Source organism: Pinus tabuliformis, chromosome 9 (genome assembly GCF_031772625.1).
Source record: "Pinus tabuliformis cultivar Carrire ecotype Pingquan chromosome 9, CPIR1, whole genome shotgun sequence".
NCBI lineage: Eukaryota > Viridiplantae > Streptophyta > Pinopsida > Pinales > Pinaceae > Pinus > Pinus tabuliformis.
This window is the reverse complement of record NC_142307.1, coordinates 582034050-582060684: the sequence shown is the minus strand read 5'-3', so window position 1 is coordinate 582060684 and position 26635 is coordinate 582034050. Positions and strand designations below refer to the sequence as shown.

The 26635-nt window shown below is 38.7% G+C and overlaps 1 protein-coding gene across 3 annotated transcripts in view; it reads left to right on the top strand.

Annotated features, from left to right (window-relative positions):
• Positions 1–26635, top strand: part of PDE149 (integral membrane TerC family protein) — a 444133-nt gene that overhangs the window by 52693 nt on the left and 364805 nt on the right. For all 3 annotated transcript variants that reach the window (XM_089439373.1, XM_089439371.1, XM_089439372.1), the window contains one exon: positions 19000–19266. In XM_089439373.1, coding sequence (XP_089295499.1) covers positions 19141–19266 — 126 coding nt within the window. In that variant the 5' untranslated portion in view covers positions 19000–19140. The remainder of the gene's footprint in view (positions 1–18999; positions 19267–26635) is intronic.

Below are 26635 nucleotides of genomic sequence, written 5' to 3'. Positions count from 1 at the left end.
TCTTGATGTCCTTCAACTGATTCTTCAAGGCAATAATCTGGTTCAGGTTACTAATTGCAAACATGCCAATTAGTTTGTCATACATTTCTTTAGATTTCTTCAAACTAGAAGCATAAGTAATGAGATGATCATTAAAAGAATCAAAGATAATTTTCCTAGCTCTGATTTTACCCTTTTTTATGTTTGGATTTGATAACAACCCTTGAATTCTCTGGTGGATCAACCACTGTGCCTTCCACACACTCCAAAACTTCGTGTTCTTCAAGAGTGATATCTAGCCTTGCTTTCTATGGACCAAAGTTTGAAGCATCATTCAACTTCTCCTCTACCTTGAAGTAAGACGAAGTCATATTGATAAAAAATCTTAGGCAACAAGTGCGGCGTCTTCAGGTGATCTTTGGTCTCCTTGGATTTGTTTTCACCAAGACTCTGATACCATGTTAAAATCTAAAAGTTCTATGCAGAAATTTAAAAATTCTTTGCAGAAACTTGAAAGTTCTATGTAGAAAACTGAATTTATTTTGCAGAAAACTGAATGTACTTTGCAGAAATTTGAATGGAACTGAATGTATTTTGCAGAAAACTGAATGTATTTCGCAGAAAATTGGATTTTCTATGTTGTTGCAATTACTTAGAATGCAAATTTCTTCTTCAAAACTTTGCAGATCGGAAATTGTAGATAGAACATAAACTTAAGGATCATATGAAGACAATCAAACACAAATATAAGACACAGAGTTAGGTCCAATGACTAGGGAAAAACCCACGAGGGGAAAACCTAAATGATTCTTCTTCTATTAGATTTTTTCAATTGTTCAGTAGAGTACAGAGAGAGAGAATGAGAATGATAAAGTCACCAATCCCTAATCAACTTGCAGCTAAAGTGCTCTTGCTCTTTGCTTGAAGATCTCTTTTTCTTGATTAGATTTTGTCCTTCACACTTGCTCTAGCTCTTCCCTTGCTCTTATTCTTCACTTGCTCTCACACTTCTCTTGCATACACTCAACACTAGCTCTCATTCTTCACAATGAACATGCTTCTCTCAACTCTCACTTGCTCTTTGCTTAAATACATGAGAAAGGAGATGAATTACAAAATGAATTCATGCCTTGAGCCAATAATAGGAGAATTGAATTCCATGAGGGAGGAGTTACTTGAGGAGAAGTGTAACTCATCCCAATAATATAGAGAGAGGTACATTGTTTTGAGGAGTTACAATTCGAATTAGGGAGAGAGAGAGTTACACTTAAACATGAGAGAATATTTGGTGAGAGTTACAAATTGAATTTATGTTATGGTATGTTCTATGCTTAGTGCAATTTACTTCAATTTCTTCTTATTAGCCCAATGTCAATTTCATTGTTTAGCAATCACATTAACATAAAGTAAAACGCTGATAGAACATAAATAAATCGACAGAAGACAAGCCAAGACAAGAGACACTAGATGTGGCGGCTAGCCAGGGACAAACATCAATGTGGGGAAACCCTTTGATCAATTTTTCTATAATCTTCAATAATTCAGCAGAGAGAGAGAGAAATAGTACAAATATACAATTCTGTAATTTTATGACAGCAGCAACAAAAACCTAACCAACAAAGTCAAAGCTAGTCAAACAAGTCAGAATTGACCTCCAATCAGCTTGGTTAATATACCAGTTAACTCGGCCTCCAACAACAAGAAGAGGCAGCCCAAAAACAGTCTGAAAAACTCAGTCAAACGAAGGTCAACAAAAGTCAACCTGCAGCCAGCAATTAGGGCAGTCAACGCTGGTCAAACCTGAGGTCAGATTGCCTCGGTTTGTGTGCCAAAATCTGCGGCCTGCCTAGGAGAGATAGCCACACCAAAACTGCAGTCCAAGAAAGGTCCATGCTGGTCAAAGAGACTTTCTGCAGCCCTGGTCAAACTCGGTCAACGTAGCTGAAACAGTCTCACGTCCTCCTTTTTGCGTCCTCCTCCTTCCCACGTGAGAGAGATGCTCCTCCTTGTGTGTACCCAATCAAATAAGGAGAGAGAGAAGAATGTGAGATGAGATGAGATGAGTGAATAATGCCACAAGGTATCATCTATTTATATGAATTGTTGAGGATGTGTGCCACACATTTAGTTGTTGGCCGACCTTGACAAATTGTCAAGTAAATACAAATAAATTCATATCTCCATAAATACATGTCGGAATCGGATGATCGTTAGATCAATCCTACACATCTCGATGAGAGGATTTCAAGAAAAATATCAGCTGCCGTAAATAAGATGACCCACATGGAGTTTGGCCCTAGTTGCCAATTTTAACACTCCCTCTCAACTAGGGAGAACTCCATCTGCTAATCCAGCTGAGCGTTAGTACTATCTCTGCCATCAAATGCACTGCCCTGCACTGCTCGGCTCTGCTTTGCTGAACTATGAAGAAGAAGAAATGATCAAGGATGTATCATACCATCCTCTACTGACCTGAAGTCAGTGCCAGAGAGTGTGTCATACCACTCTTACTGATCCCAGATCAGTGCCAAAAGAGAGTGAGCTATATCACTCTTACTAACCCGAAGTCAGTTCCAATTGATCCCAGATCAATGTAGGTCATCCTAGCATAGGGAGTATGGTAGATACAACGATGCGTCCATCGATAGTACTACTATGGTCCCTAACCCCATTTCCTTACTCATTGGCCAAATGAGAGGTACTTCCCATGAGTCCCAGACTGCATGGGTAGGATGCCTCGATAGGAGAACCACTCATCCTGTCCATAAGTCGCCACGGGGTATCACAGGGGAAGGCTGAACCATTCACCCTGTACACAGCGCACCATTAGGGGAGGGTGAGTCGCCCTATGGTCGCTTGTCGCTCCAAGAAGTACCCCAAGCCCCCTGGAGCTCCCAGAGCTCAATGCATGCATCATACAGGACCCTCAGAAGAGGGTCTCTCAACGACTCTAAGTCGTTCTCGGAAAGTCAAGAATTTGACCTTTCCCAGTGGCTTCATCAGAATGTCGGCGGCCTGCTCATCTGTACCAATATGATGGAGCCTTATTGCTCCTCGCTGTACCATATCCCAGATAAAGTGGTGCCTGATATTGATATGTTTGGAGCGATAATGAAATGCGGGATTCTCTGATAAACGAATCCCACTCTAGTTGTCACAAAGGATCACGATAGTATCCAATGTATATCCAAACATCTCACTGAAGAGCTTCCGCAACCAGACAACCTCACAAGAGGCCATACTTGCAACAATGTACTCTACCTCAGCGGTGCTCAAAGCCACCGACTTCTGCTTCCTGCTCATCCAGGATATCGAGGCAGATCCCAAGGAGAAGCAGCACTCGGAAGTGCTCTTTCGGTCCACCACACTGCCTGCCCAATCAACATCAGTATATCCATGTAGTCTCACATCTCCGGCAGTGTATCTCAACCCATGAGTGATTGTGCCCCGAAGATATCTCAAAAGATTCTTGGCACCAATCCAATGTGAGTGGTGAGGCTCAACCATATGTTGGCTCAACGTGTTGACTGCAAAACATATATCCGGACGGGAGTTCACCAAGAACATCAATGCTCCTATGAGTTGACGATACTCGGTAGCATTTCCCAAAGCAGGTCTGGCAACACTACCGCTTAACTTCTTGAAGTCAAGCTCCATCGGGGTAGTCACAGGCTTGTAGTCCACCATACCGAATCTCTCCAATATCTTCACCACATATTTTCCTTGAGATAGGAAAATCTCCCCTGGTTTTTGCTAGACTTCCAGCCCTAGGAAATAGTGCATCAGTCCTAGGTCCTTCATCTCAAATTCGGAAGCCAACTCCCTCTTACATTTGTGAATGAGAGGTTTTCCACCTATTAGAAAGAGGTCGTCGACGTACCACACCAGTATGAGAGGCTTATCATCTTCAACCTTAAAGTAAAGGTTTGGATCGGCTTCACTCCTAGTGAATCCCAGCGTCATCAAGTAGCTATCGATCCTCTCATACCAAGCTCGGGGTGCTAGCTTCAGCCCGTAGAGGGCTTTCTTCAACCTGCACACGTGAGATTCCCGATCATGAATCTCAAATCCCTCGGGTTGTTCCACATAGACTTCCTCTTTGGTCGAACCATGCAAGAACGCGGTCTTGACATCCATCTGATGTAGGTTCCATCCTTGCGAAGCAACAAGGGTTATGATCGAATGGATGGTGGTGTATCGGGCAACAGGTGCAAATATCTCATCATAATATATACCTTCCTTTTGAGAGAAGCCACGAGTGACAAAATGAGCCTTATACTTTTCAGCACTTCCATCAGCTCCATGCTTTATTTTGGAAAGCTACTTCGAGGTGACAACGGTTTTGTCTTGGGGTCTGGGGACCACATCCCAGACATCTTTTTTCATGATGGACTCGTATTCCTCATTCATAGCATCCTTCCATACTTGATGCTTCACGACTTCTGTGAATGAAGAAGGCTCATTTTGAATGATCGTGCTCATAATGGTCAAGTATCCCTGATACCTGGTCAGCTTCTTACTTTCACAGAAAGTCCCTCTGGGTGCAATGTGTCCTTCAGCATCATCAAGTGTCCCCCTAAGCCATGAGGGCCTCTTCCTAGAAGAGGAAGGCTCTTGCGGAGGGGGATCAATAGGATCCATAGATTCTCCGGGCATCGTCTCATCTTCCTTTTCCTTCGATTTCCTGGTGTCAGCTTCTTTAGTTTTCCTTAGAATAGGAAGATTGTCAACTTTGCTAAGAGCCATATCTTTGTCAAAGGTGACGTCATGGCTAATCTCTACTTCCCTTTGACCAACCACATAGATTCTATAGCCCTTAGAATTTTCGTTATAGCCCACAAAGATTCCCTTCTTTCTAGATGCACCCAATTTATTCCTTTTCTCTTTTGGCACATGAAAATATACAAGACTTTCAAAAATTCTAAAATGAGAGATATCAGGTTCTTACTAGTGAACATCTCTTCGGGAGTCTTGGAACCCAATGCTTGATGATGGCATCGGTTTTGAACATATATGGCGGTATTTGCAGCTTCGGCCCATAGAAACTTCGAAAGCCTTTGATCATGGAGCATAGCACGAACAACTTCCACAATTGTACGATTCTTCCTTTCCGCCCCACCATTCTGCTCAGGAGTATATGGTGTTGTGGTCTCCCTCTTAATGCTAGCCTCTTTGCAAAAGTCATTGAACTCATTGGATTCATACTCAGTCCCATTATCAGTCCTTAAGATCTTTTCGGTTTGATTCTCGATCAAGGCTTTGAAGTGTCGAAACCAGGAGAACACTTCATCCTTCTTTTTCAAGAAGTATATCCACGTCTTGCGAGAATAGTCATCTGTAAAAGTGAGATAATATAAATAACCTCCTAAAGAGTTCACGGGCATCATACTAGATATGTAGGAGTGAACCGACTGCAAAATTTAGAGGTCTTGCTATGGCTTGAGGGGAATGGTCCCCTTTTGAGCTTTCCTTCGGCACATCCTGGACATACACCTTCTTGCTCTATTTTGAACTTGGGCATCCCTGTCACCATTTGTCTCACATCGGGTAGAGCCTTATAATAAAGGTGGGCAAACCTCCGGTGCCATAGTTCGGACTGAAGGGATGTGTCATAAGACATGACTCCCAACGGACTTCCTCCGACTTGATATAAAGAGTCAAATCGAAACCCAAGAGTGAAAGCATCTTTAAAATTCTTTTCCATACACGTACCTTGCCATCGATGAAGGCCATCTTGTAGCCTTTGTCTTCCATTGCCGAAATGGACACCAGGTTCTTCTTGAGATCAGGTACATATAGGACTTCTTGCAAATGAATTGTGTTACCCTGATTTAATTGAAGAGTAACATTTCCTACACCCTTCACGGGATAGGTGGAGTTGTCTCCAAGAATAATTTCCAGGTTGGTCTCCTTCTCTATCAGATTAGAGAGAACTTCTTTGTAACCAGTGAAGTGCCTTGAGGCACCACTATCAATAAGCCAATTGCCCAATGAGTCCAGAGGAGATGTAGTAGAGAGGGCCGATATCAGATAATATTCATCTTGCTTATTGTTAACAACATTAGATTCATACCTAGAGTTTCTTGCCTTCTTGGAGGGTTGATCACTTCCTTGATTTTCGACATTCCTCTTTCCTTTGCCATTGAACCTGCCATTCCTTTGATTGTGGTTGGAATTGCCTCGGGAGTGATTTTGATCATTGTCATGAGATGTGTCCTTTCTATTAGGACACTCTCTCGCATAGTGGCCAATTTTGTTGCAAACGAAACATCTTCCTTTCCTTCCACCTTTCGATCCAGCCTTTCCTTCAGATTTAGACCCGGAATTATTTCTCCTTTTAGCATGAGAGGAGAAAGTAGTGGGGTTGCTTTTAAATGCAGGCATTTCATGCTCTTCCATCCTTGTCTCTTCTTGAATGCATCTCACCATCAATTCCTCAAATCCTGGAATTATATTATTGTTGAGAAGAGTGGTTCTAAATACATACCATTTGGATGGGAGCCCTCCAAGAGTTGTGATAGTCAGTTTCCTGTTAGGAATGCCTTCCCCAATCGATAGGACATCATTCTTGATCTCGGTGATCCTTAAGAAGTAGGACTTCATATCCTCATCTTTGCCCTTCTTAATTTCCTTCAGCTTATTCTGGAGGAACAAAACTTGATTTGCATCACTGATTTTAAACAAGCTTACCAGTGTATTGTAGATTTCCTCGGAGGTATTCAGCTCAGAAACATAGGCCACTAGGCGCTTGTCGATGGAGTCCCGGATGATCTTCTTTGCTTTGACTTCACCCTTAGTCCACTTGTTCCTTGTAGCAATCGGTGCATTTGATGGAAGCTCAATAATTCTGCCTCTCACATAGTCCAACACTTCCTGCTCTTCCAATGTCAAGATCGAGAGACATTTTCCATTCATGATAGTCAGATTTCTCACAGAGCTTGTCTTCGGCGGGGAAGTATGATGAGGAACCCATGAAGTCTTAAGACATTTTCCAACAATCTTCGGTGATTTCTCTTGCTTGGGCTTTGTCTTCACCTCAGCTCTGATACCAAGTTAGGTTATGGTATGTTCTATGCTTAGTGCAATTTACTTCAATTTATTCTTATTAGCCCAATGTTAATTCCACTGTTTAGCAATCACATTAACATAAAGTAAAATGCTGATAGAACATAAATAAATCCACAGAAGACAAGCCAAGACAAGAAACACCAGATGTGGCGGCTAGCCAGGGACAAACCCTAATGTGGGGAAACCCTTTGATCAATTCTTCTATAATCTTCAATAATTCAGCAGAGAGAGAGAAATAGTACAAATATACAATTCTATAATTTTATGACAGCAGCAACAAAACCCTAACCAACAAAGTCAAAGCTGGTCAAACAAGTCAGAATTGACCTCCAATCAGCTTGGTCAATATCCCAGTCAACTCGGCCTCCAACAGCAAGAAGAGGCAGCCCAAAAACAGTCCGAAAAACTCAGTCAAACGAAGGTCAACAGAAGTCAACTTGCAACCAGCAATTAGGGCAGTCAACATTGGTCAAACTTGAGGTCAGATTTTCTCGATTTGTGTGCCAAAATCTGCGCCCTGCCTAAGAGAGATAGCCACACCAAAATTGCAGTCCAAGAAAGGTCCATGCTGGTCAAAGAGACTTTCTGCAACCCTAGTCAAACTTGATCAACGCAGCTGAAACAATCCTGCTTCCTCCTTCCTGCATCCTCCTCCTTTCTGCGTCCTCCTTCTTCCCACGTGAGAGAGATGCTCCTCCTTGTGTGTACCCAATCAAATAAGGAGAGAGAGAAGAATGTGAGATGAGATGAGATGAGTGAATAATGCCACAAGGTATCATCTATTTATATGAATCGTTGAGGATGTGTTCCACACATTTAGTTGTTGGCCGACCTTGACAAATTGTCAAGTAAATACAAATAAATTCGTATCTCCATAAATACATGTTGGAATCGGATGATCGTTAGAGCAATCGTACACCTTTCGACAAGATACACCTCTCGATGAGAGGAATCCAAGAAAAATATCAGCTACCATAAATAAGATGACCCACATGGAGTTTGGCCCTAGTTGCCAATTTTAACAATTGAATGAGGGAGTTACAAGTGCATATAATGAGGAGGAGCTACACTTTTGCCACACATTGAATTAGAAAGGGAGAATTACATTCTCTTAAGTGTGGAGTTACTATTTTATTCCAAGAGAGAGGTTCGATTTTCCAAGTATGAGATTCTCAATTTAATTTACTTATTCCATGAGAGGATTTGTTTTTATTAATCCATTAAAGGTGAATGATTTGAGACTATTTTATAAATAATAGTATCATAATAATAATAATAATACTAGCAAGATAAAAATACTAATTCTTGACTTGTATAATCATGATTGATTTGATTTTAAAGTGGATTCCATATGTCAAGATCATTGTTGATAATTTAGACATGACTTTCTATTTTTGGAAAGTCACTTCCAAATTGAGATCTGACTTACTATTTTTGGAAAGTCATATTAGAATTTTAGAAATGAAATTTTATTATAGGCGGTTCAAACATAACTGAAAGACATTTCTTCTAGGAGAAATTCATCCCTGAGCTGTCAAATTTTAACACCATTACTATATCATTTGCCACTTACCACTTAGGGATGTACCATGGACATGTCACTCCCTTTAAATGTTGAAACTTTAGGGTCCTTGATTATACCCTTATTGAGCTTGGAGACACCTGTACATGCCAAAGCCCACTATGGAAGGGGACGCCACCATGAAGTGCCCCATTGATTCCATGACTTGTAAGCTCTTTTACTTGATTATTCTAATGATTTGTTGTATTGGAGGGAAAGAGGACGCATTGGATCTTATGCAGGATTGTAGGTGGGTCTCCATATTGGGCTTGGTCATCATATATGGGGTCTTATTGCCCCTTGGATTGTACAGGCACCGCAACAACACTCAAGGCGGGGTTGTCACTCTGATCCCCGCCCACTTCGTTCTAGCTGTCTCCCAACAACAGGCTATGGGGGGTAGTCCCTATGGAATGAGGTGAAGGAAAACAAGTTGGAAACCAACTTGTTTGGGAGACACGGATGAGTGGCCTAGCCACTTGGTTGAATTTAAGCAAGATTATTAATTAGATTAGATTTTAAAGTATGAGACCAGTGCCTTAATGGAGTCACAAATTCTTGCTTATAGTAAATTGGAACCAAATGACCGGATGAACACCCACTGCTTAAGATGATTGACTAACCTATATGAGATGCAAGTCCTAGGACCTATGTGGGATGCAGTGATCTTCGTTAATTTTAATTATATGCCTGGTCTAAGTGTAACCTTCCCTTAACTATTTTCAGTCCAGTTTCCAAGGTAGGTTGTGGGAAGGAGGCCAACAGGAAGCAGGCTAAGACATGATTAACGATACCTTCTATTAGGCTCCTATCACTCGATGCCTCCAGCGGTGCAGACACTGTGGCTCTGACGACTACAAGGTCACCGTGTTAACCACCGAAGAGTTGTTGGACCCTTCAAGCTATGTGAGAAGGGTTGTCCTAGATTTCTATCAACCTAGCTTATGCTAGGAGGTAAATTATTAATGCAATCTAGACTTAGTATGCTTAATACAAGATGATGAGTGAAAGTTATCTTGAGTTAAGATTGTGTAAGTTACTTAAGTACTTATTGTGAATTTATCTTAAAGCAAGAGTACTTAACAATATTAAGATACAATCTTAAACAAGATAAATGCTGAAAGATACAAGTGCAATCTTCAAGAAATTTCCATAAGATGTTTAACCAATTAAACCAACTTATCCACTTATCAATCAAGATGCCAATATTCCCAAGAGATTTAAGTGCTTTAAGTGAGTGTGAAATATGAATTCTTATAGCATGTAAAATCACAAGAGACACAAAATGTTAGTCACTTTCACAATATAAATGCTAGGAACAAAATATGAAGACACTTAGGCACTTTTATGTTCCTATGACCTTTTGATGAGCAGCAAGTGACTATTATGACAACAGTAAACAATTTATGACAACAGTCAACAAGTTATGACAACAGTAAGTAAATGCTAATCCAACAATGCCTATGCTTGCCAAAATATGCCCAAACTTGATTAACTGAAGAATTAGATATGTTAGCCTTCTTAAGATGTGTTCTTCAGTAAATTTTCAGATCTGAAATATTAATTACAGCAGTAAATAACCATAGATCAACAAGCTAATGATACCAAAAATAGATGACCAATATGCCAAAAAATAGCAAAAATGCACTGAAACTTGAAAAATTCAAATTTTAGGGCTTTTAGACAATATGACTCAGCGAATTTCAGAGCTGATATGTTTGTTACATTAGTAAGCCAATGACTGATCAACAAGCTAGCAATACTAAAAATAACGCCCAAAATGCCTAAAAATAGTAAATTTTTGACGGAAATTGAAAATTAAAAATTTTTGACCCTAATTAAGAATTTGCTTCAGAAAATTTCAGATCTGAATTTTTCAGTTATGTAGTAAATTCCAGCAAGCTTAAAAGCTAGATTTAGGCTAGATCTAAGGTGCCCACGTGGCTAAAACTCGTGAAAATGAAAATTTTGCAGATTTAAACAATTTTGACCATGTGGCATGTGATTTTAGGGCTTAATCCTTACTGATTAAATTGGTGTAATAAAACAGAGATAAAATGAGGGTTTAGAGGTGAAACCCTAGGCCTAAGGCCCTGAAGATTCCTTTGTCAAAATTTGGTGAAACTTTGTGATCAAGTAGCAGCTTGAAAAATAGAATTTTTGAGCTTCAAAACCTGCAAAAATACCAAGTATTTAGTCCAAAACTTCAGATCAAGGGTTTTAGGGTAGATTAGGGCAAAAGAGGCCAAGAAGAGGCAACACTAGGCCAAGGAAGGCCAACGTTTAGGGATAAAGGGGCTAGGATGATAGATCGAGGGTGAACAAAGCTAAAAAGGACCACAAGAAGACAACGCTGAAGAAGGAGAAGCCTCAAAGGCTTGACGCAGGGCAAAAAAAGGCTAAAAAAGGAGGACGCTGGGGTTTTGGGGCTCAAGAGGCCATGACAAACCCTCAAGGGCAGTCGTCTAGCCTTCCAGAGGGAGGCCGAGGCCAAAAAGGGCCACGACCAAGCCCAAGAAGGCATAAAAGGCGCAACACAGGGGTAGGGATGGAAGCTGAGACCTCTAGGCCTCACGACTTGCTTCAGAGAGGCCAAAAAGGCTGACACAGGAGGAGAAAAGGCTGACACTGGGGCCAAAAACGCTGACGGGGAGGATGGATCTGGTCCTGGGGAGGCTGAAAAGTGAAACCCTTGTCTCAATTTTTTTTTCTCAGATCTGAATATTGTTGAATAATCTTCAGTAGGTAGCCTTACAAAATCTTCAAAAAACTAGATCTTACCCTCAAGGGCCTAGATCTAGCTCTTCTTTCACTTGATCCCTTGATCCAACCTATAGATAAATAAAAATACAACACCAAACTCCAAATATATACAAAAAATCTAAAATCCCCAAACCCCAATTAGCAAAATAATTTACAATATAAATTTACAAAATTATTTTACAAATTATACATGGGTTTTTAAATGAATTTTGAGAAAATAATTTTTATAATATTCTTCCTTTGAAGCATGACGAGAAATGTTTCAGAATATTTATGCTCAGTATAGCCTTAGTGAAGATTTAATCCACTATATAAAAACTAGGGATCCAAGCAAAATGATCCATGCCCGCAGTCTGTGAACTTGGAGACCAAGGATTGAGTACCTGCAAACACTATGTATTATCTCAAAATAATCACGTAAAGCACAACTTAGGAAGCTTGTAGCCAATACATACCACATATCAACGAAGAAAAACACCTCAAGTTGCACTCCAAAGTTTTTTATTATAGTAGAAAAAATGGTTCCCAGCAGGACAATAGTTTACAAAAATGTTTCAGCAACAATATTCTAGCCAGAGATCAAGATGTTAGAGACTCAAATGACTCTCTAATTTATAGATAAATCTTCCAAATGGAAAAATAAGAGCTAGTTTCTTTGATCCTTGTCAAAATAATCTTGGTCGTTGATAAACACTTCATAATCTTTTCCTCTTGGCCCTTGATTTTTTATATTTGAAGGATTTTCGAATTTATCATTTAATTCCATTTTAATTAGTTCAAAATTAATTATTTTGAGCTAATTTCCTAAAAAATTTGACTTTGACTTAACCACCAAAGTCCAAGGTTCCAAATTTTCTTGAAATATACAATATTTCCTTGGTGGAGGACCTTTAAAAATGGACTCTTTTAAGAACCACAAATTTTTCCATTTGGAGAATTTATTTTCCTAAGACAATTTAAATTTGACTCTAATTAATTAATTTTCTGGCTTAGGATTTAATTTTATTTTGCCAAAAAAATTAATTAATTTACACGAGGGGATTTAATTATTTTTCCAACCCTCTAATACATAAGATTTAACATTTACAAGAATTAAAGAGGGAATACACATTTGCCTACCCTCAAGACACATAATCCATCTGCGACACAATATGATCTAGTAAATCAAGTGGTCTGTAATAAAATAAACCAACTAGCTTAAATTATTCCCAAACCACTTTTACATCAGACTCGACTAAAAACACTAGGATTCACCTAATAATTTGACAATAAATTTCACCCTAGCTTTGGGGTTCAAGCTGGACGGAAAAACTCTTTTGATTAGCTGTGTCTAGAAACACAGATAATCAACGAGGTTAAAAAACCTCCTAGGATGGAATTCGTCATTAAATTATAGGCTTACCTAGGTTGTTACATAGACTCAAGGTTTTACTAAGATCATTTACATTACATAACTTGCAAAATGGGATAACCATGACACATGGACTACTGATATGTGATCCGATCCTTGTTAAAAAATTTGGCACTTCCGCTTCCCTGGAACTTTGACAATTTGAGTGCAACAGGTCCTAGCCCTCCAGAGGGCCACATTGGCACTTGTAGGGTGAGCGTTGACAGTCATGGGCCTCCACCATAGCAGAGAGTACTTCATGGATCCCCAACACCACTCGTTGATTGCTCGTGTTCCACCTTTTGGATGAGGAGGATGCACCTCATTCGCCATGCCCAATCGACTCCACACATGCACCATACACTTGGCAGATGTTCCAGGGTCCGAAGGATGTCTCCCGTTGCAAAGGGAGGGCTTATGTCATCATCCTATCCTTTACAGATGGTCTACAGGCATTTCCGATCCACTTGGAGACCCATGAAGATGTCCTTGTGCCCCCATACCCACTTGGGAGTACCACAAGTTCTTGCTTGGAAAACAAGGGACCAACCTCTTGTCCACTATGTTTGAAGCCCAGATTTACATCATGACACCCCTAGGACTTCATTAGGCCTCCTCAAAGGCCCAACGACTCACTAAATTGATCATTTGCCCTCTTGAGAGGCTTATTCTTGTTTTATTGAGCTATTTTGGTGGGCTTGTCACCAAAAGTACTGTTATTATGCACATTATGATTAAATGCATGCGTTGACCTTTGAGGGATTGGGCGAATGTTCCTAGAGGTGCCTCTTAGGTTAAAGACCTCGAAACTTTGTCTCCTTCGGAAATTTGAAGTATAGATCTCTATTGATCTAGTTGTTGCCCATGGAGAGGCTAGCAAAGATCAATTAGGGCTCCTTAGCTCACGAAATTCCATGATCTATGTGTATCTTAACTCCATTAAGCCCAAGCAATAAGGCATTGATCCTTGTATCCCTTTGGTGGTCAAAATAACATTTCTTTTCTCCATTTCTAGGCCTAACCCAGAAGGTCTCCTAGGGCATCACGCAAAATCATTTGTAGCCATCCAAAATCCTTGAAAATTGGTCCACTAATGCGTCGTAGTTTGCTCAAGAGGTCCTCCAAATTTCAAGCAATTCCGACAATGGAATCCCGAGATATAGCAAGCCCTAGCCATAAGATCATTTCTCACCCTAGGCTGATTTTGGGTTAGTAACCTCATCAGGATTATTGCATCCAAATCTCAAAAGAAAATTTGTCCTTTGATCCTCTTTTCTTCCCTAATTAGGTCAAGCTCCTCCTTGGTTGATCAACTCCATACCCTTGACCTAATTTTGGGTCTACTTGGTCCTGTGTGGTCCTGCAACTTTACAACTCCAATCCCACAAAAGATCACGTAAAGGCCAATTCTCCATAAGTAATTTCGTGTCTAGTAAACCTCTTGACAAGATATACTCCCAAACCCTAGCCACAAGAATCTTCTTAGCCCTTCCTAGAGAGCATATCACCTTGCTTTTCAAGCAAGAAAGCCATATAATTGAGTCTCTCTTGTGAATAGGCCTTTGGAATCACTCCTTATCCTCCTATTTGATCCATTCATCTAGTGATTCCCCTTATACCGGTCTCCTCCCATTGGTGAAAGTCCATAAAGAGCTGGGAGCCTTAGCTGAGGTGATAGTGGGCTATTGCTCCATTGTTGCCTTTGACCTAGTAGTTGCTCTATAGGATCCCCTCTTTGGACCCATGCTAGTTTGAGCGGTAACAAAGCCTAAGTATAATTCACATGTCATAGTATTGGTATATATTATACCAAAAATATTCTCTATAAGCAAAAGCACCTTGTACTAAACAATATATAAGCTTTAGTTAGATATTTTAATTTATTCAATAGAGATCTTATTGAAGCTGCAATTTGCTTTAGCAATTGAATACATGATTTGAAAGTTTTGTTGGAAATATTGAGAGGGGAGGGGGGGGGGGGGGGGTGAATCAATATTTCTTAGCAATCAACACTTATATTAATCTTTTTCATGGCATTAGTTAATCTTCAACAATATTATTATAATTTAGTGTCAGATAGCAAAACCAGTAAACAACACCATACAATAATGCAGAAAGATAGAGACAGTAGACAAGATTTTAGGAGGAAAACCCCCTTCGGGTCAAAAACCACCGAACACTTCTTAGTAATTGTCTTCTCCCTTTTAAAAGAAAATAATTACATCAAGTTTTTGGCCACAACTGAAGGAGGCTCCAACCCCCTAATTTACAAGCTACAATCTGTAGGACCCTACTACACCCTAATAACCTCCTGCAAACAAAAGGACACCCCAACAACCTGTAAGTTAGACCACAACTTGACGAGTGCACCAACATTCTGTTTACCAGCTACTGTTGGAAGGATGCTTCGTCGCCCTGTAGTTTATCAACTCCAACTGAAAGCACGCTACAATGCCTTGTGCAGGCTACGCCCTGCCCTAGTGCCGCCCTGCCACCCTGAAGAGTTCTCAGGCCACAACCTGAAGTTGTGTCCAATCACCCTGAAGAGCCGGTGGACCACATTTCATAATTTTCAGACTGGATCCTCCTGTGCTCTTAATCAATATAAGAAAGTTGTAATGAATATAATGCTGCTCTGCATACGCTTCACAAAACTGCTCAAACTGACCATTGACCACTGCATATCACTGCTCAAACTGAACACTAACCACTGCACAAATCAAGCCGCTGAATATGCTGCACACCAAATGCTGTCACTTCAGCTGTCAACTACTCAAACTGACCACTGTACTGCTCAAACTGATCACTGCACTATACTGCTTACGAATGAATATGCATTCAACAGCTCATAAAACAGTCAAGCCAACATAACTGTACCAAGTTGTTAATGCTGCTCCAAATACTGGGCACTATAGATAGATGATAGCTCAAACCTAGGTGCCTTAGGTCATCCCTATGACCTGCTCATAATGCTCTCAAAGACTGCCCTAGTAGGGCTACAAGCATATGTATTTTCACTTCTATTACTGATGACAAATCATATACTGCTGTCCATGTCCCATGTCAATGAGCTGTACAACAAGATTATTATCACTTGTCAAGAGTTAGGTCAATGTGTCTATGTGCAAAGTCACTATGTGAAGTCAAGTCACTACAGGTATATAAGTCTATGTCAAAATGAGACCAGGTCTAATAGGTCAGGTCTTTAATGTCACCATCAAGTCTATTGTCCAATCCAAGTGTCAATTCCATATTAAGTCTTCATTACCATAACAATGAACGATAGCTATAATAAGATCAATGTAGTCAATAGGTCAGGTCATCATTACTGCTGTCATAAGTATCACTGTTGGGTACTATATATAGATGATAGCTCAAACCTAAGTGCCTTAGGTCATCCCTATGACCTGTTCGTAATGCTCTCAAAGACTGCCCTAGTAGGGCTACAAGCATATGTATTTTCACTTCTATTGCTGATGACAAATCATATACTGCTGTCCATATCCCATGTCAATGAGCTGTACAACAAGGTTATTATCACTTGTCAAGAGTTAGGTCAATGTGTCTACGTACAAAGTCACTATGTGAAGTCAAGTCACTACAGGTATATAAGTCTATGTCAAAATGAGACCAGGTCTAATAGGTCAGGTCTTTAATGTCACCATCAAGTCTATTGTCCAATCCAAGTGTCAATTCAATATTAAGTCTTCATTACCATAACAATGAACGATAGCTATAATAAGATCAATGTAGTCAATAGGTCAGGTCATCATTACTGCTGTCATAAGTATCACTGTCTTGTCATATCATCAAGTCTCTATGTCAGATATAGGTCACTGCTAACTCTATCTATGCAGTAAGTTAAGTCAACATCACAATATTGTCCTTGTAACTATTGGGTCAGATCTATGTTGTCAAGGTACAGTCAAATCCAACTTGTCAAGTCTGTGTAGTGAGTCTTTGTCAAGTTACTAATAATACTGCTGCATATACTTGTCCATCACATCAAGTCAAGTCATGTCACTTGTTAGGCTTGTAAAGTCACTATCAATATTTCAGGTCACTATTTGTTACACTACAGTCACATGAATCAAACACTGCTGCTGCTATATGTACCACTGTATATGTATTAAGTTCACTAAAGTTGACTAGGTGTATCAATTGTCTTCGATGAAGAGTAAAGCACTGTCCTAAGCATTCAGAATTGAACTTGTATAGACTTATGCAGGCAGACCTTTTAGCTCACTGTTTACTTATTGTAATAACTATGCTACAACATACCCACAAGCTGTCATGCAAACTCAATTATTTTGCTGTCAATAAGATCATGCAAATGTCACTGTTTAACTGTCAACACCAATTAAAACACAGTCACTATACTTTGGTTTAGAATTGCAATGAGAGGTTTGTCAACAAGATGCACATGATATTAATGAATCAAAGTCAAGCTTCACATCATAGCATGGGTCACTTCAACAAAATTCGAAGTCAATGATTGGCTTAGTGCATTTGGTTCTTGAAATTGTTCATTGATAATGAGATTACTGCTACTGTCTTACGGTGAGAGTGAACGTCATATATTGACAATGGGATGTCAATGTCAAGTCTAACTATATATCAGTTCACTATACATGAGGACCGTTGTCACAATTGTCAGTACATCACAGTGAGTGTCATAAGGCACAGTTCTGTCCTAATGACTGTAATTAGGCCTACTCTAACTGAACCAAGCGGCTAATGTTCCTGCAAACAGAACTCAAACGAATCCCATGAATACAAAATAAAAACACAATAAAAACATCTCATAACCCTGCAATGACTAGAAACTACTACTGTATAAGGCCAAGCATTCCAAAACAAGCTATTGTAGGAGACCGAGAGCTATAAGGTGAGGACTATAACTTTGGTGTTCTCAAACAAGGTGGCTGCAATCCAAATGAGTCTCAAAACACCAAACCAAATTCCTTTCTATGCCAAATTACCCATGATCCAAAATTAAAAAAATAACAAAATGAGACCCAAAAGGAAACCCCAATTTTTGAAAATTGCAGAGGTCCGAGGGTCAATACGGTAGCACTAATGAGGCCTGCTACTGCAATGAAACATTCCAAGGAAAAAAACAAGATGAAACCAAGACCCAAAAACAATTCAAAACCAAGATAAGATAAGATAATTTTATTAATGTCCAACAAATGACCATAGTAGGTCAACGGGACTGTCTTATAGGCTTATACACAGTCTTCTTTTATAGGCTTATGTGTGGGCATAAGACGGTTCCTTAGATAGGTATACGTTGGAGAAGGATTAGGAATTTTAGTACCTTTGAAATGATGACTTAATTTATTTAGTTATCTTAGGCCCTAAGAAAGGAAGATTCGTTGCCCTTATGGTGAAGAAATAGGCTTTTTAATTAAGGAGGTATACTTCACAAACTATACGTTGAAAGGTGACTAAGGATCTTAAACATCTTTTAATAATGTTGATTTAGTTAATAAACATAACTAAAACATGACAAGAAATCCTTAATTCTAAATTTTAAGTACCCACATCCAATGGAAGCTTTCTAAGTCACCACCCTTTGGGGTTTTAGCCCAGAAAGTGGGGTGTCTGACCTCAAATTCAATTTTCTCTCAAACCAGGAGAACTTATGTGGCGTACCACATACCACTAGAAAGATCTCAACGAGGAGAATCGGATCTCCAAGTCAAACTCAATGTTTTGACCCTTCAATAACCCTCGACAAAGTCAGTGTACATCCTCATTCCAAGGAACCCAAACCCTAGGACCTGGGTTTTCAACCATCCAACAATGGAGCTGCCAACTTGATGTAATCCAGACAATTATAAGAAGCGGTCATTACAATTTGACATCAATGACAGGTGTTTCAGTCAAAGTCAAACCAAGTCAAACCCCTGGGTTGACATCAATGACAACACCATCCACAACAAGTTGTGCAGAAATTTATTTGACTTCCTTAAGCTATTATAAAATAAAAAATTTAAAATTTGCATTGAACATTGAAGTGAGCAATTTCAAGTATGAACTTGTAGAAAATTTTAAATAAGTGGTCCCATAATTATTTCATTTTCAGGGGTTTCAATAATTAAAACTAGCTATCATGTTCTAGTTAATGATTTATAGCATTGCAAATAAGTTGTTAGTTGTAATGGAACTATGTTTTAACGAACTTTTATTCAAAGTCATTTGTATATATTTGACCAAGATATTTTTTGTTCAGGGTCACTTGACAACATACATTTGGGTTGCATTTGAAGTTGAACACTTGTTGCAAACAAAACTTATCCATCAAATATTGGACTTTATGAATCGAATTTGACATCACTAGAGTGAATTTATTGAAGTGGGATTTGTCCTTGATATGGCGAAGTCACTTTGCACATCTGAGTTGGGGCCGTTGACATTGATGCGATCTAATAAGGATGGGGTAATTAAACGAAAATGTGGTAAACAATTCAGTTGTGCTCATCTACATATATACCATCTGGTTAGTATAGAAGGCTTCAACAAGTTTGTTTTGTTTTTTCAAATATTTTTAGCATCCTATAGTTTTAGTTTTCAAGTGAATGTGCTATATATTTTTAGGTTGTGTGATATCAAAGAAATAAGAAATAAGTAGCGATTTAGCATAGGCTGTAAATTTAAAATCAGGTCTTGTTAAACGAAGATAAAAGTAGGTAAGATGAGCAAGTTCAGGTCCTTTATTTTTTTAGTTCTTGTTTCAAAAACTCATGGCATAGTATAATATATGTATCTTGGTTATTATATGCTTGTTTGATGACTTCTGGGATATTGAACTTTGCCACTAATAATTAGGTATGTTACTTGTGAATACTCAGTTATATGTTGTATATGCAATACAGATTTCATTATAACACAATGTTGAACAATGTCAAGTTTAGATTTGTAAAGCTTTAGGCATTATATGTTTTTTTATGGGTTGCCATACTAGTCAATTGGGTGTCTCAAATATGAGTGTCCTTAGTGTTGATATTTTAAGGCTACGGAATTTGGATGGAGCATTGTTGATACTTTAAAGATATGATTCTATATGGAGTGTAGTATCCTCCACCCCTGAAACACAAAGTATAAGAAAGCAACTATTAATGGTTTTAGCATATACATATGCTTATTTAGTAACTAAAGGGATGTAATGATCAAATACAATATATCTATGTAGTGGATGGTCACCCCATCTATAGGGAAAGATACATAGCTATAACTCAAGCCTCTCATTGAATCTCTCCTCCAATTGTTAATACCTTATGGTCATAGCCCATCAACACAAGAAGATTCATTGAATGTGACTCCTTGTCACCATATGACCATAAGCACAAGGTGGCTATCCTTAGTGCATTGAAGCTTATTACCACAAAGGGGTATGCATATAGTTTGTTTATAAAATACAACCACTCCCTTATCCTAGCTCTATTTTAGTTCCTTTCATGAGGCAAATATGGATAATGACAAATTGTAATTTGTAAGTAATAGAAATAATTACATAGGCTAAGTCTAACCTAATCAGTTCATCACACTTAAACACATAAGTGCACAATTTGTTGCCATGTGCTTGGTCCCACTATGATTGAATCTTGTAGATAAGATGAGATAATATAAATTTATTAATGTCCACAAATAACTAGGAAAAGGTCAATGAGACTAGAGAGTACACTTTGTGTTCAATAGGCGATGGGAGTGGTCATAGCACCTCTAGATGCTAAATTGTTAACAAAAGTAAAGAGATACAAGTAAGGGAGTAGCAAGATCCAGGAAACCAGACAGAGCCCTAAGAGACGTGAGGCCCTCGGTTAACATTTGCATCATATATAGAACTGAAAGTAGAGATGGAAGAGGGAGAAGTGGCAGCCCTTTCTCTCGCTATCACTGTGAAGGAACCAATGGAAAACCTATTGTCACCTTTTGGAGAGTATCCAAGTTTGAGGAGGCTTGGTTTTTAACAATCCTAGAGGAACTCTGGAGCGAAGTGAATTGTCTCTCCTAACATCAAAGGTAGAGGGGAAAAAGCTGCCAAAACAAGTTTGGTTACTCAACAGGCCCTGGTGGGAAATGCTTTCTAACATAGAGGTAATGTGTTTGTGATCAGGTGGGAGGTAGTGCATAATGTCCTTGATCTGCCATCAACAATTTTTGGTAGTGAGGAGTGATGAGCTTGACAGTATTGGATTTGGAGAGGGAACCCTAAGTCTTCCATTTATGGGTCACCGCCTCCCAGATGTACAAGGGTAGGGATCTCTAGGCATCTCTAGGTATGAGCAAAAGAAAGTTGCCAAAGAATTGCTGTAATTTTACATCCAAATGGTACATAGATCTGTGCTCAAAGAATTTCCCTTGCATCTAGAACAGGAAGACTGAAATACTAATCAAAGCTTCAGATCTGCATAAAGAAAATTTCTGAATGTAAAACTCAGAAGAGAAAACACTGTATATTAAGACATGAGATCAACACTACAAAAGATGAAATCTGATCTACACAAACAATATGAATGTAGTGTACAACAAGCTGAGCGATATTTGTTGATTTTTCTTTTGGCTATAATGTTCTTTGCTTTAGATAATTGCATTACATTATTTACACATTGAATTCATTATTACATCATATGCAATTATGTGGAAAGAACAACATCATCAGTAATGCAGCAGAACAGTAAAGGGAACAACAGAAGTAAAGCATAGAGATACCAAGATTTGGTCAGAGACCAGGGCAAAACCCCACAAGGGGGAAAACCCGGAATTCAATTGTTCTTTTTCTATTAGATATTCATCAATAGTTCAGCTGAGATACAAAGTACAACAAGGTACAACAATCACATCAGGCCTCCTAGGGCCAACTCAAGTCAGTTCACAACTTCGTTTGTGAACTGCTATCATATTCGATATCACATTTGTCATCTGACACTGCTAACTACTGTCATTGCAAAAGTCAATCATTGTCATCACTAATAGAGTCAATGTGAGTCTCTGTCTCACATCTGCCATCTAACAAAAGCCAATCATTGATATCACGAATAGAGTTAATGTCAATCTCTGTCTCTGCCCACTATTGTCAAAGCCATCACTGTATCATCATTCCTCTGTGTGGTTACTGATATCACATAACTTGTTCACTATAGCCTGAGCACTCGCTCACAGGGGATCTCTGTCATTATTATAACTAATCATGTAAACACTGTCATTTTCAACATTTGAACACGGTCACTAAAACACTGTTATGTTAATTATCAAGACACTGTAAAGATACCACTGTTCTGTATTGAGTTCGAAGCTCATGCCATGAGTCAATGCCACTGTGTAGAATGAGAAGCCGGAGATTCCATAACATCATAGATCTGAATGAGATTAATATATTATTATGGAGAACATAGATGTGATGTCAAGTCACATTATTATGTAGCGAACCAAGAAGATAATGTGTGTTAGTCACATTAAGATATAGTGAACCAAGAAAAGAATGCGATCCACAACACATTAATAGCGAACCATAAAACATAGTGTAGCAATGCTACTGATGATACACATCATAGAATGAATATAGAAAGCGGCCACTAAGGATAGGCACCATACCACATCAACGTAATACGGTAATAGCATACGATAACATACCTCTGAAGTGCGAGATGCCATAGATCAAACTAATAGCATACCACTGTAATGCTATGTAAGCCACCATATTTTAATACCATGTGAGAGTCACCAAACGGAAATGTCATGCAAGAGTCAACAAACGGAAATGTCATGCGAGTGACATCAAACAGAAATGCCATGCGAGTGCATATGTAGCATAAGGCTTGTGACATATGCAAGGGAATAGACTTATAACGAAACCCTTGTAGCGGATGCGAGAGTGTACGCTGGTAACGAAAATCCTGTAGCAAGATCAAAGTATAGTCCTGCGATAGTTTAGCAAGATCAGAGTATAGTCCTGCGAGAGTCTTGTCGCAAGATCAGAGTATAGTCCTACGATAGTTCTGTAGCAAGATCAGAGTATAGTCCTACGATAGTTTTGTAGCAAGATCAGAGCATAACCCTTGAGGTGCATCTGAAAAATCTCAGAGCAATGTGTGCTATCCGAAGTGCAGATCAATCTATGCCAAGCGAAATTGCAGAGAGAGAGATCGAAATCATCATACCATGGAGACTAATTCACTAGGGTATTTATAGTTGTTTCAACATATGATGAGCGGACATGATTTTAATTTAGGCCGATATAATTTTATTTTCAAATGAAATATTTCCCTCAAATAGAAGCCGACTTGTGTATAATTAAATTCCTTTTATTATAAATGACTCCTTGCAATAATATTCCCTTTGCTTAATCAAATGAGGTAAGGAGGGAATTTCTTCCTAGCTGCCAAATTTAACAATATTATCTAACAATAATCACCATTTTCTCATCAACACATAATAAAAATGCAATATTGTTTCTAAGGAAGTACAATGGCTTCTCTCAACTCAGTGTTCCACGAGGATGCATCCCCTAGGGAGGGGGGAAGTTGGAACGCCGCCCATGTTTTCTACTCTCCAAGGAAGGGGGTGTTGGAGAATGCAGTAGGGTAGCTATTAATTCAATTTTCTCCTTAACTTTAATATTTTCTTGTGAACTTTATTTATCTTCTTGTGTTTCTTTATTAAGATCTTTTCATCAAACAATTATTAAGCTCAAAAACAATAAAGATAATGGACGCAAGATATAGGCTCCAAGCCAGGGTAAAACCTCTCCAAGGGGAAAACTTGAAAGTAATCTCTTCTTATAGAATTTGCTTCAAATGAGAAAACCAATACCTACAACCATAGACCAAGCCCTCCTTCAAGCACCAAGTCAGCCCTCCAAGAAGCCCTTCCAAATAGGTTAGAGATCAGCCAAACTAACAAGAGTTAATTCTGCTCTAACCAACTTTCAACTTCAACTTCACCCCCTAAGCTTCGGCTTGCAACTTCGACATGCAACTTTGGTCTGTAGCGCTGCAGAAACCCTAATTATGGCATGTGTCAATTCTTCAAGAAGACTTCCTTCTCCAAAGTCAAACTAGACCAAATCAAAGTATCTTGCTCTTCTTCAATTTGGTTTTGCAATTCAGCCTCTTGCAATTCAGACCTGCAATTTTCGACCTTCCTTGAAGCTGCAAAAACCTCAACCTTCACACATGTGAGACAATAAGGCCCAAAAACAAACTTTATTGTTTCTTCTTGAGTTCTTCCTTCCTTCTAGACCTTCACTCTTACTTCCTTGATGTTTCTTGCTTCAGATTGAACTTCTTTATGAGAGAGATCGAATTGGTTGTCAAATGAGGTCGATGATGCTTCTATTTATACACATGTGGGGTTCAAATCCCTTCTTTTAGGTTGACTTGTGCTTGGAGGTTTCTAGGACTTTCTAGACTTGAAATCAATATATTTTACGTGTTACATCTTGCGGATTGGGTCTTATACAAATGATAATGACTCTTGACTCAAGAAAAATATTCTTTTGACATGACAAACCCTAGAAGCATGAAGAACATGCTTGGCCTAGAAGACCATCAAAATTGAGCATGAAACGCATGCTTAAAATAATACTTTTCTTTCTTCTTTTTCTTGTAACATAAGATATACATAATGATTTGAGTACATTGACAATTATGAAGACCGAAACTAGTTACATTTTCCAATACTCCCTCTTAACTAAGAAGGTATTCATAATTGTACACCTGGTACAAGGTTATTCTCAAACTGAAGAGTTCTCATAAGAAGAATCGGATTGGTAAGCCATTTTTAAGCATCAATATTATGACCAACATTGTCAACATAGTAAGGCCTTAACTTGACAAGATCTTTCTTATACAAGAGCATAATGCCGAGAAGCTTTATGTGAGATACCACACTACCTCGTCAAGGCACATACCCCATCCGGATGTTCACTAGGTATGTCCTTTTAGGACTATTCTTATCTTGGATTCCTGATCCTTAAAGAATATCGGTCCTCTTCGACCACTCTTGTCTTGGATACTTGTCCAATCCTCAAAGAGTGTCGGTCCATTTCCTATCTTGGATTTTCTATCCTCAAGGAAATCACAGATGCTTATCCAATCCTCCATCCACCATTCTCTCTCCATGGCCTTCACTTAGACTTACGACTGTTAGTCTTGGTCAAGTGCATGATACATGAAGAAGAGAATACAAATGTGATGTTTATCATCACTCCCTCTCAACCAGAGAGGAGATCCCTATTTCCTCTTGAGTAGGAAATAGATTCTTGCTCCTATTCTAGGAGACTCCTTTACTCCCCCTCAAATATAGGGGAGATTCCTGACTTCTTTTCAATTTGGGAAGTCATAATCACAAGCTTTATAGCTTGTCTTCATAAATGTATCAACGACCAGTTCTTCATGGAGATAGCTGCATGGCTCCCTCTTTATTTGCATCTCATTATATTGAGCTTTCTTCCTTCTTGGGTATCATGGAGCCATCCTCTTCCTTCAATCTTGTGGTAGGGTTCAGGCCATCAATCTTGCATATCACTTTCCTTTAGTTATCATTTATGAAGGCATTATATTGAGCCTTATCAAACTTCAAGCTAGTCATAGCTCACTCTGAAAGTGTTCTTTATGAACATTAGGTTATCCTATTACATTGCTACCTTTCAATCCCAAGGTGACGATGTGAACTCCTTGACTTCATAGCTGCCAAAACCATATACTCTATTCATATGTTCTTTTGAATTGAGTTCAACACCTACAACTGAGCTTGCCTCAACTGTCATCATGCATTCCTGCAATATCCTACCAGGTAGCAAAACAATATGTTAACCAGATAACCAATATCAAAATATTAAATATCAGACTTACCTTGTCATGATGGCCCTCTCATCAAAGCATCAACTTGCTTGAGTTCTTCGAGATCAACATCCTTTCGCATGATCCATCACCATATGAATCTTTCTCCATGCATTTATTTTAAACAGAGTGTTGCTAGGTGTAATATCTTCCTTGGAGTTGGTATTGTTCACTCCTTTTCTTTTCTTTGTTTTTTATTTTATTTTATCTGGAGACTATACTTGATACTTGATATTGATCAATATTGTTATATTTATGCCTTGTAATCTTGTGAGAGAGTCTTGATCTCCATCCATTCCAAAGCATGTCAAATTTCTTCTTTTGAGCATCATGCAGCCATATGGAAGACTTACCGAGCACACTTTTATATCCAACTCTTTTTGCAAGATTCTTGTAGATATGAACCTTACCCTAGAGAAGAGTTACTTAAAACATGCATACCTTTGCTTCATATAACCATCTAGCCATCTTTCTTGAATGAGCCTGTTTCTTATAAGCTTAAGCTTCTTTTCCCAAGAGTAGAAAGACTTTCATTATGCCCTTCACACTGCAACTTGACCATCTGCATTCCTTCATCCTTCAAAAATATTGTTTCCATACTAGATGGAATATATACTAGTCATGTCATAATGCTTCTTCCAAGAACCTTCAAAATGATGGTTCTTATAGGATCTCGATGATCCATCTTTGCAAAATGACTACCTCTAACAAGATGTTAGAAAATGCTTGGATGAACTATAATATGCAATATGGTCCCAACCTTTTCATTCTTGAAAGCTAGATGATCTTTCCCAAAACAAATTAAACAAGTAGATTTTAATTGTTCTACTATCATGTGCTTATATCTATGATGCCATGCTTTTACAAAATCAAGACTCTTCTAGCGTATACAATAATGCATACTACTCTATTTTCTACTTAAAAAAAAGACAAAATTCATAAAGAACCTGGCAAAGATGAGACTTCCTTCAATAATAAATATCCTTTGGATCTTCTCCTTTTGGATTCTTCTCATGTTCTCCCTTT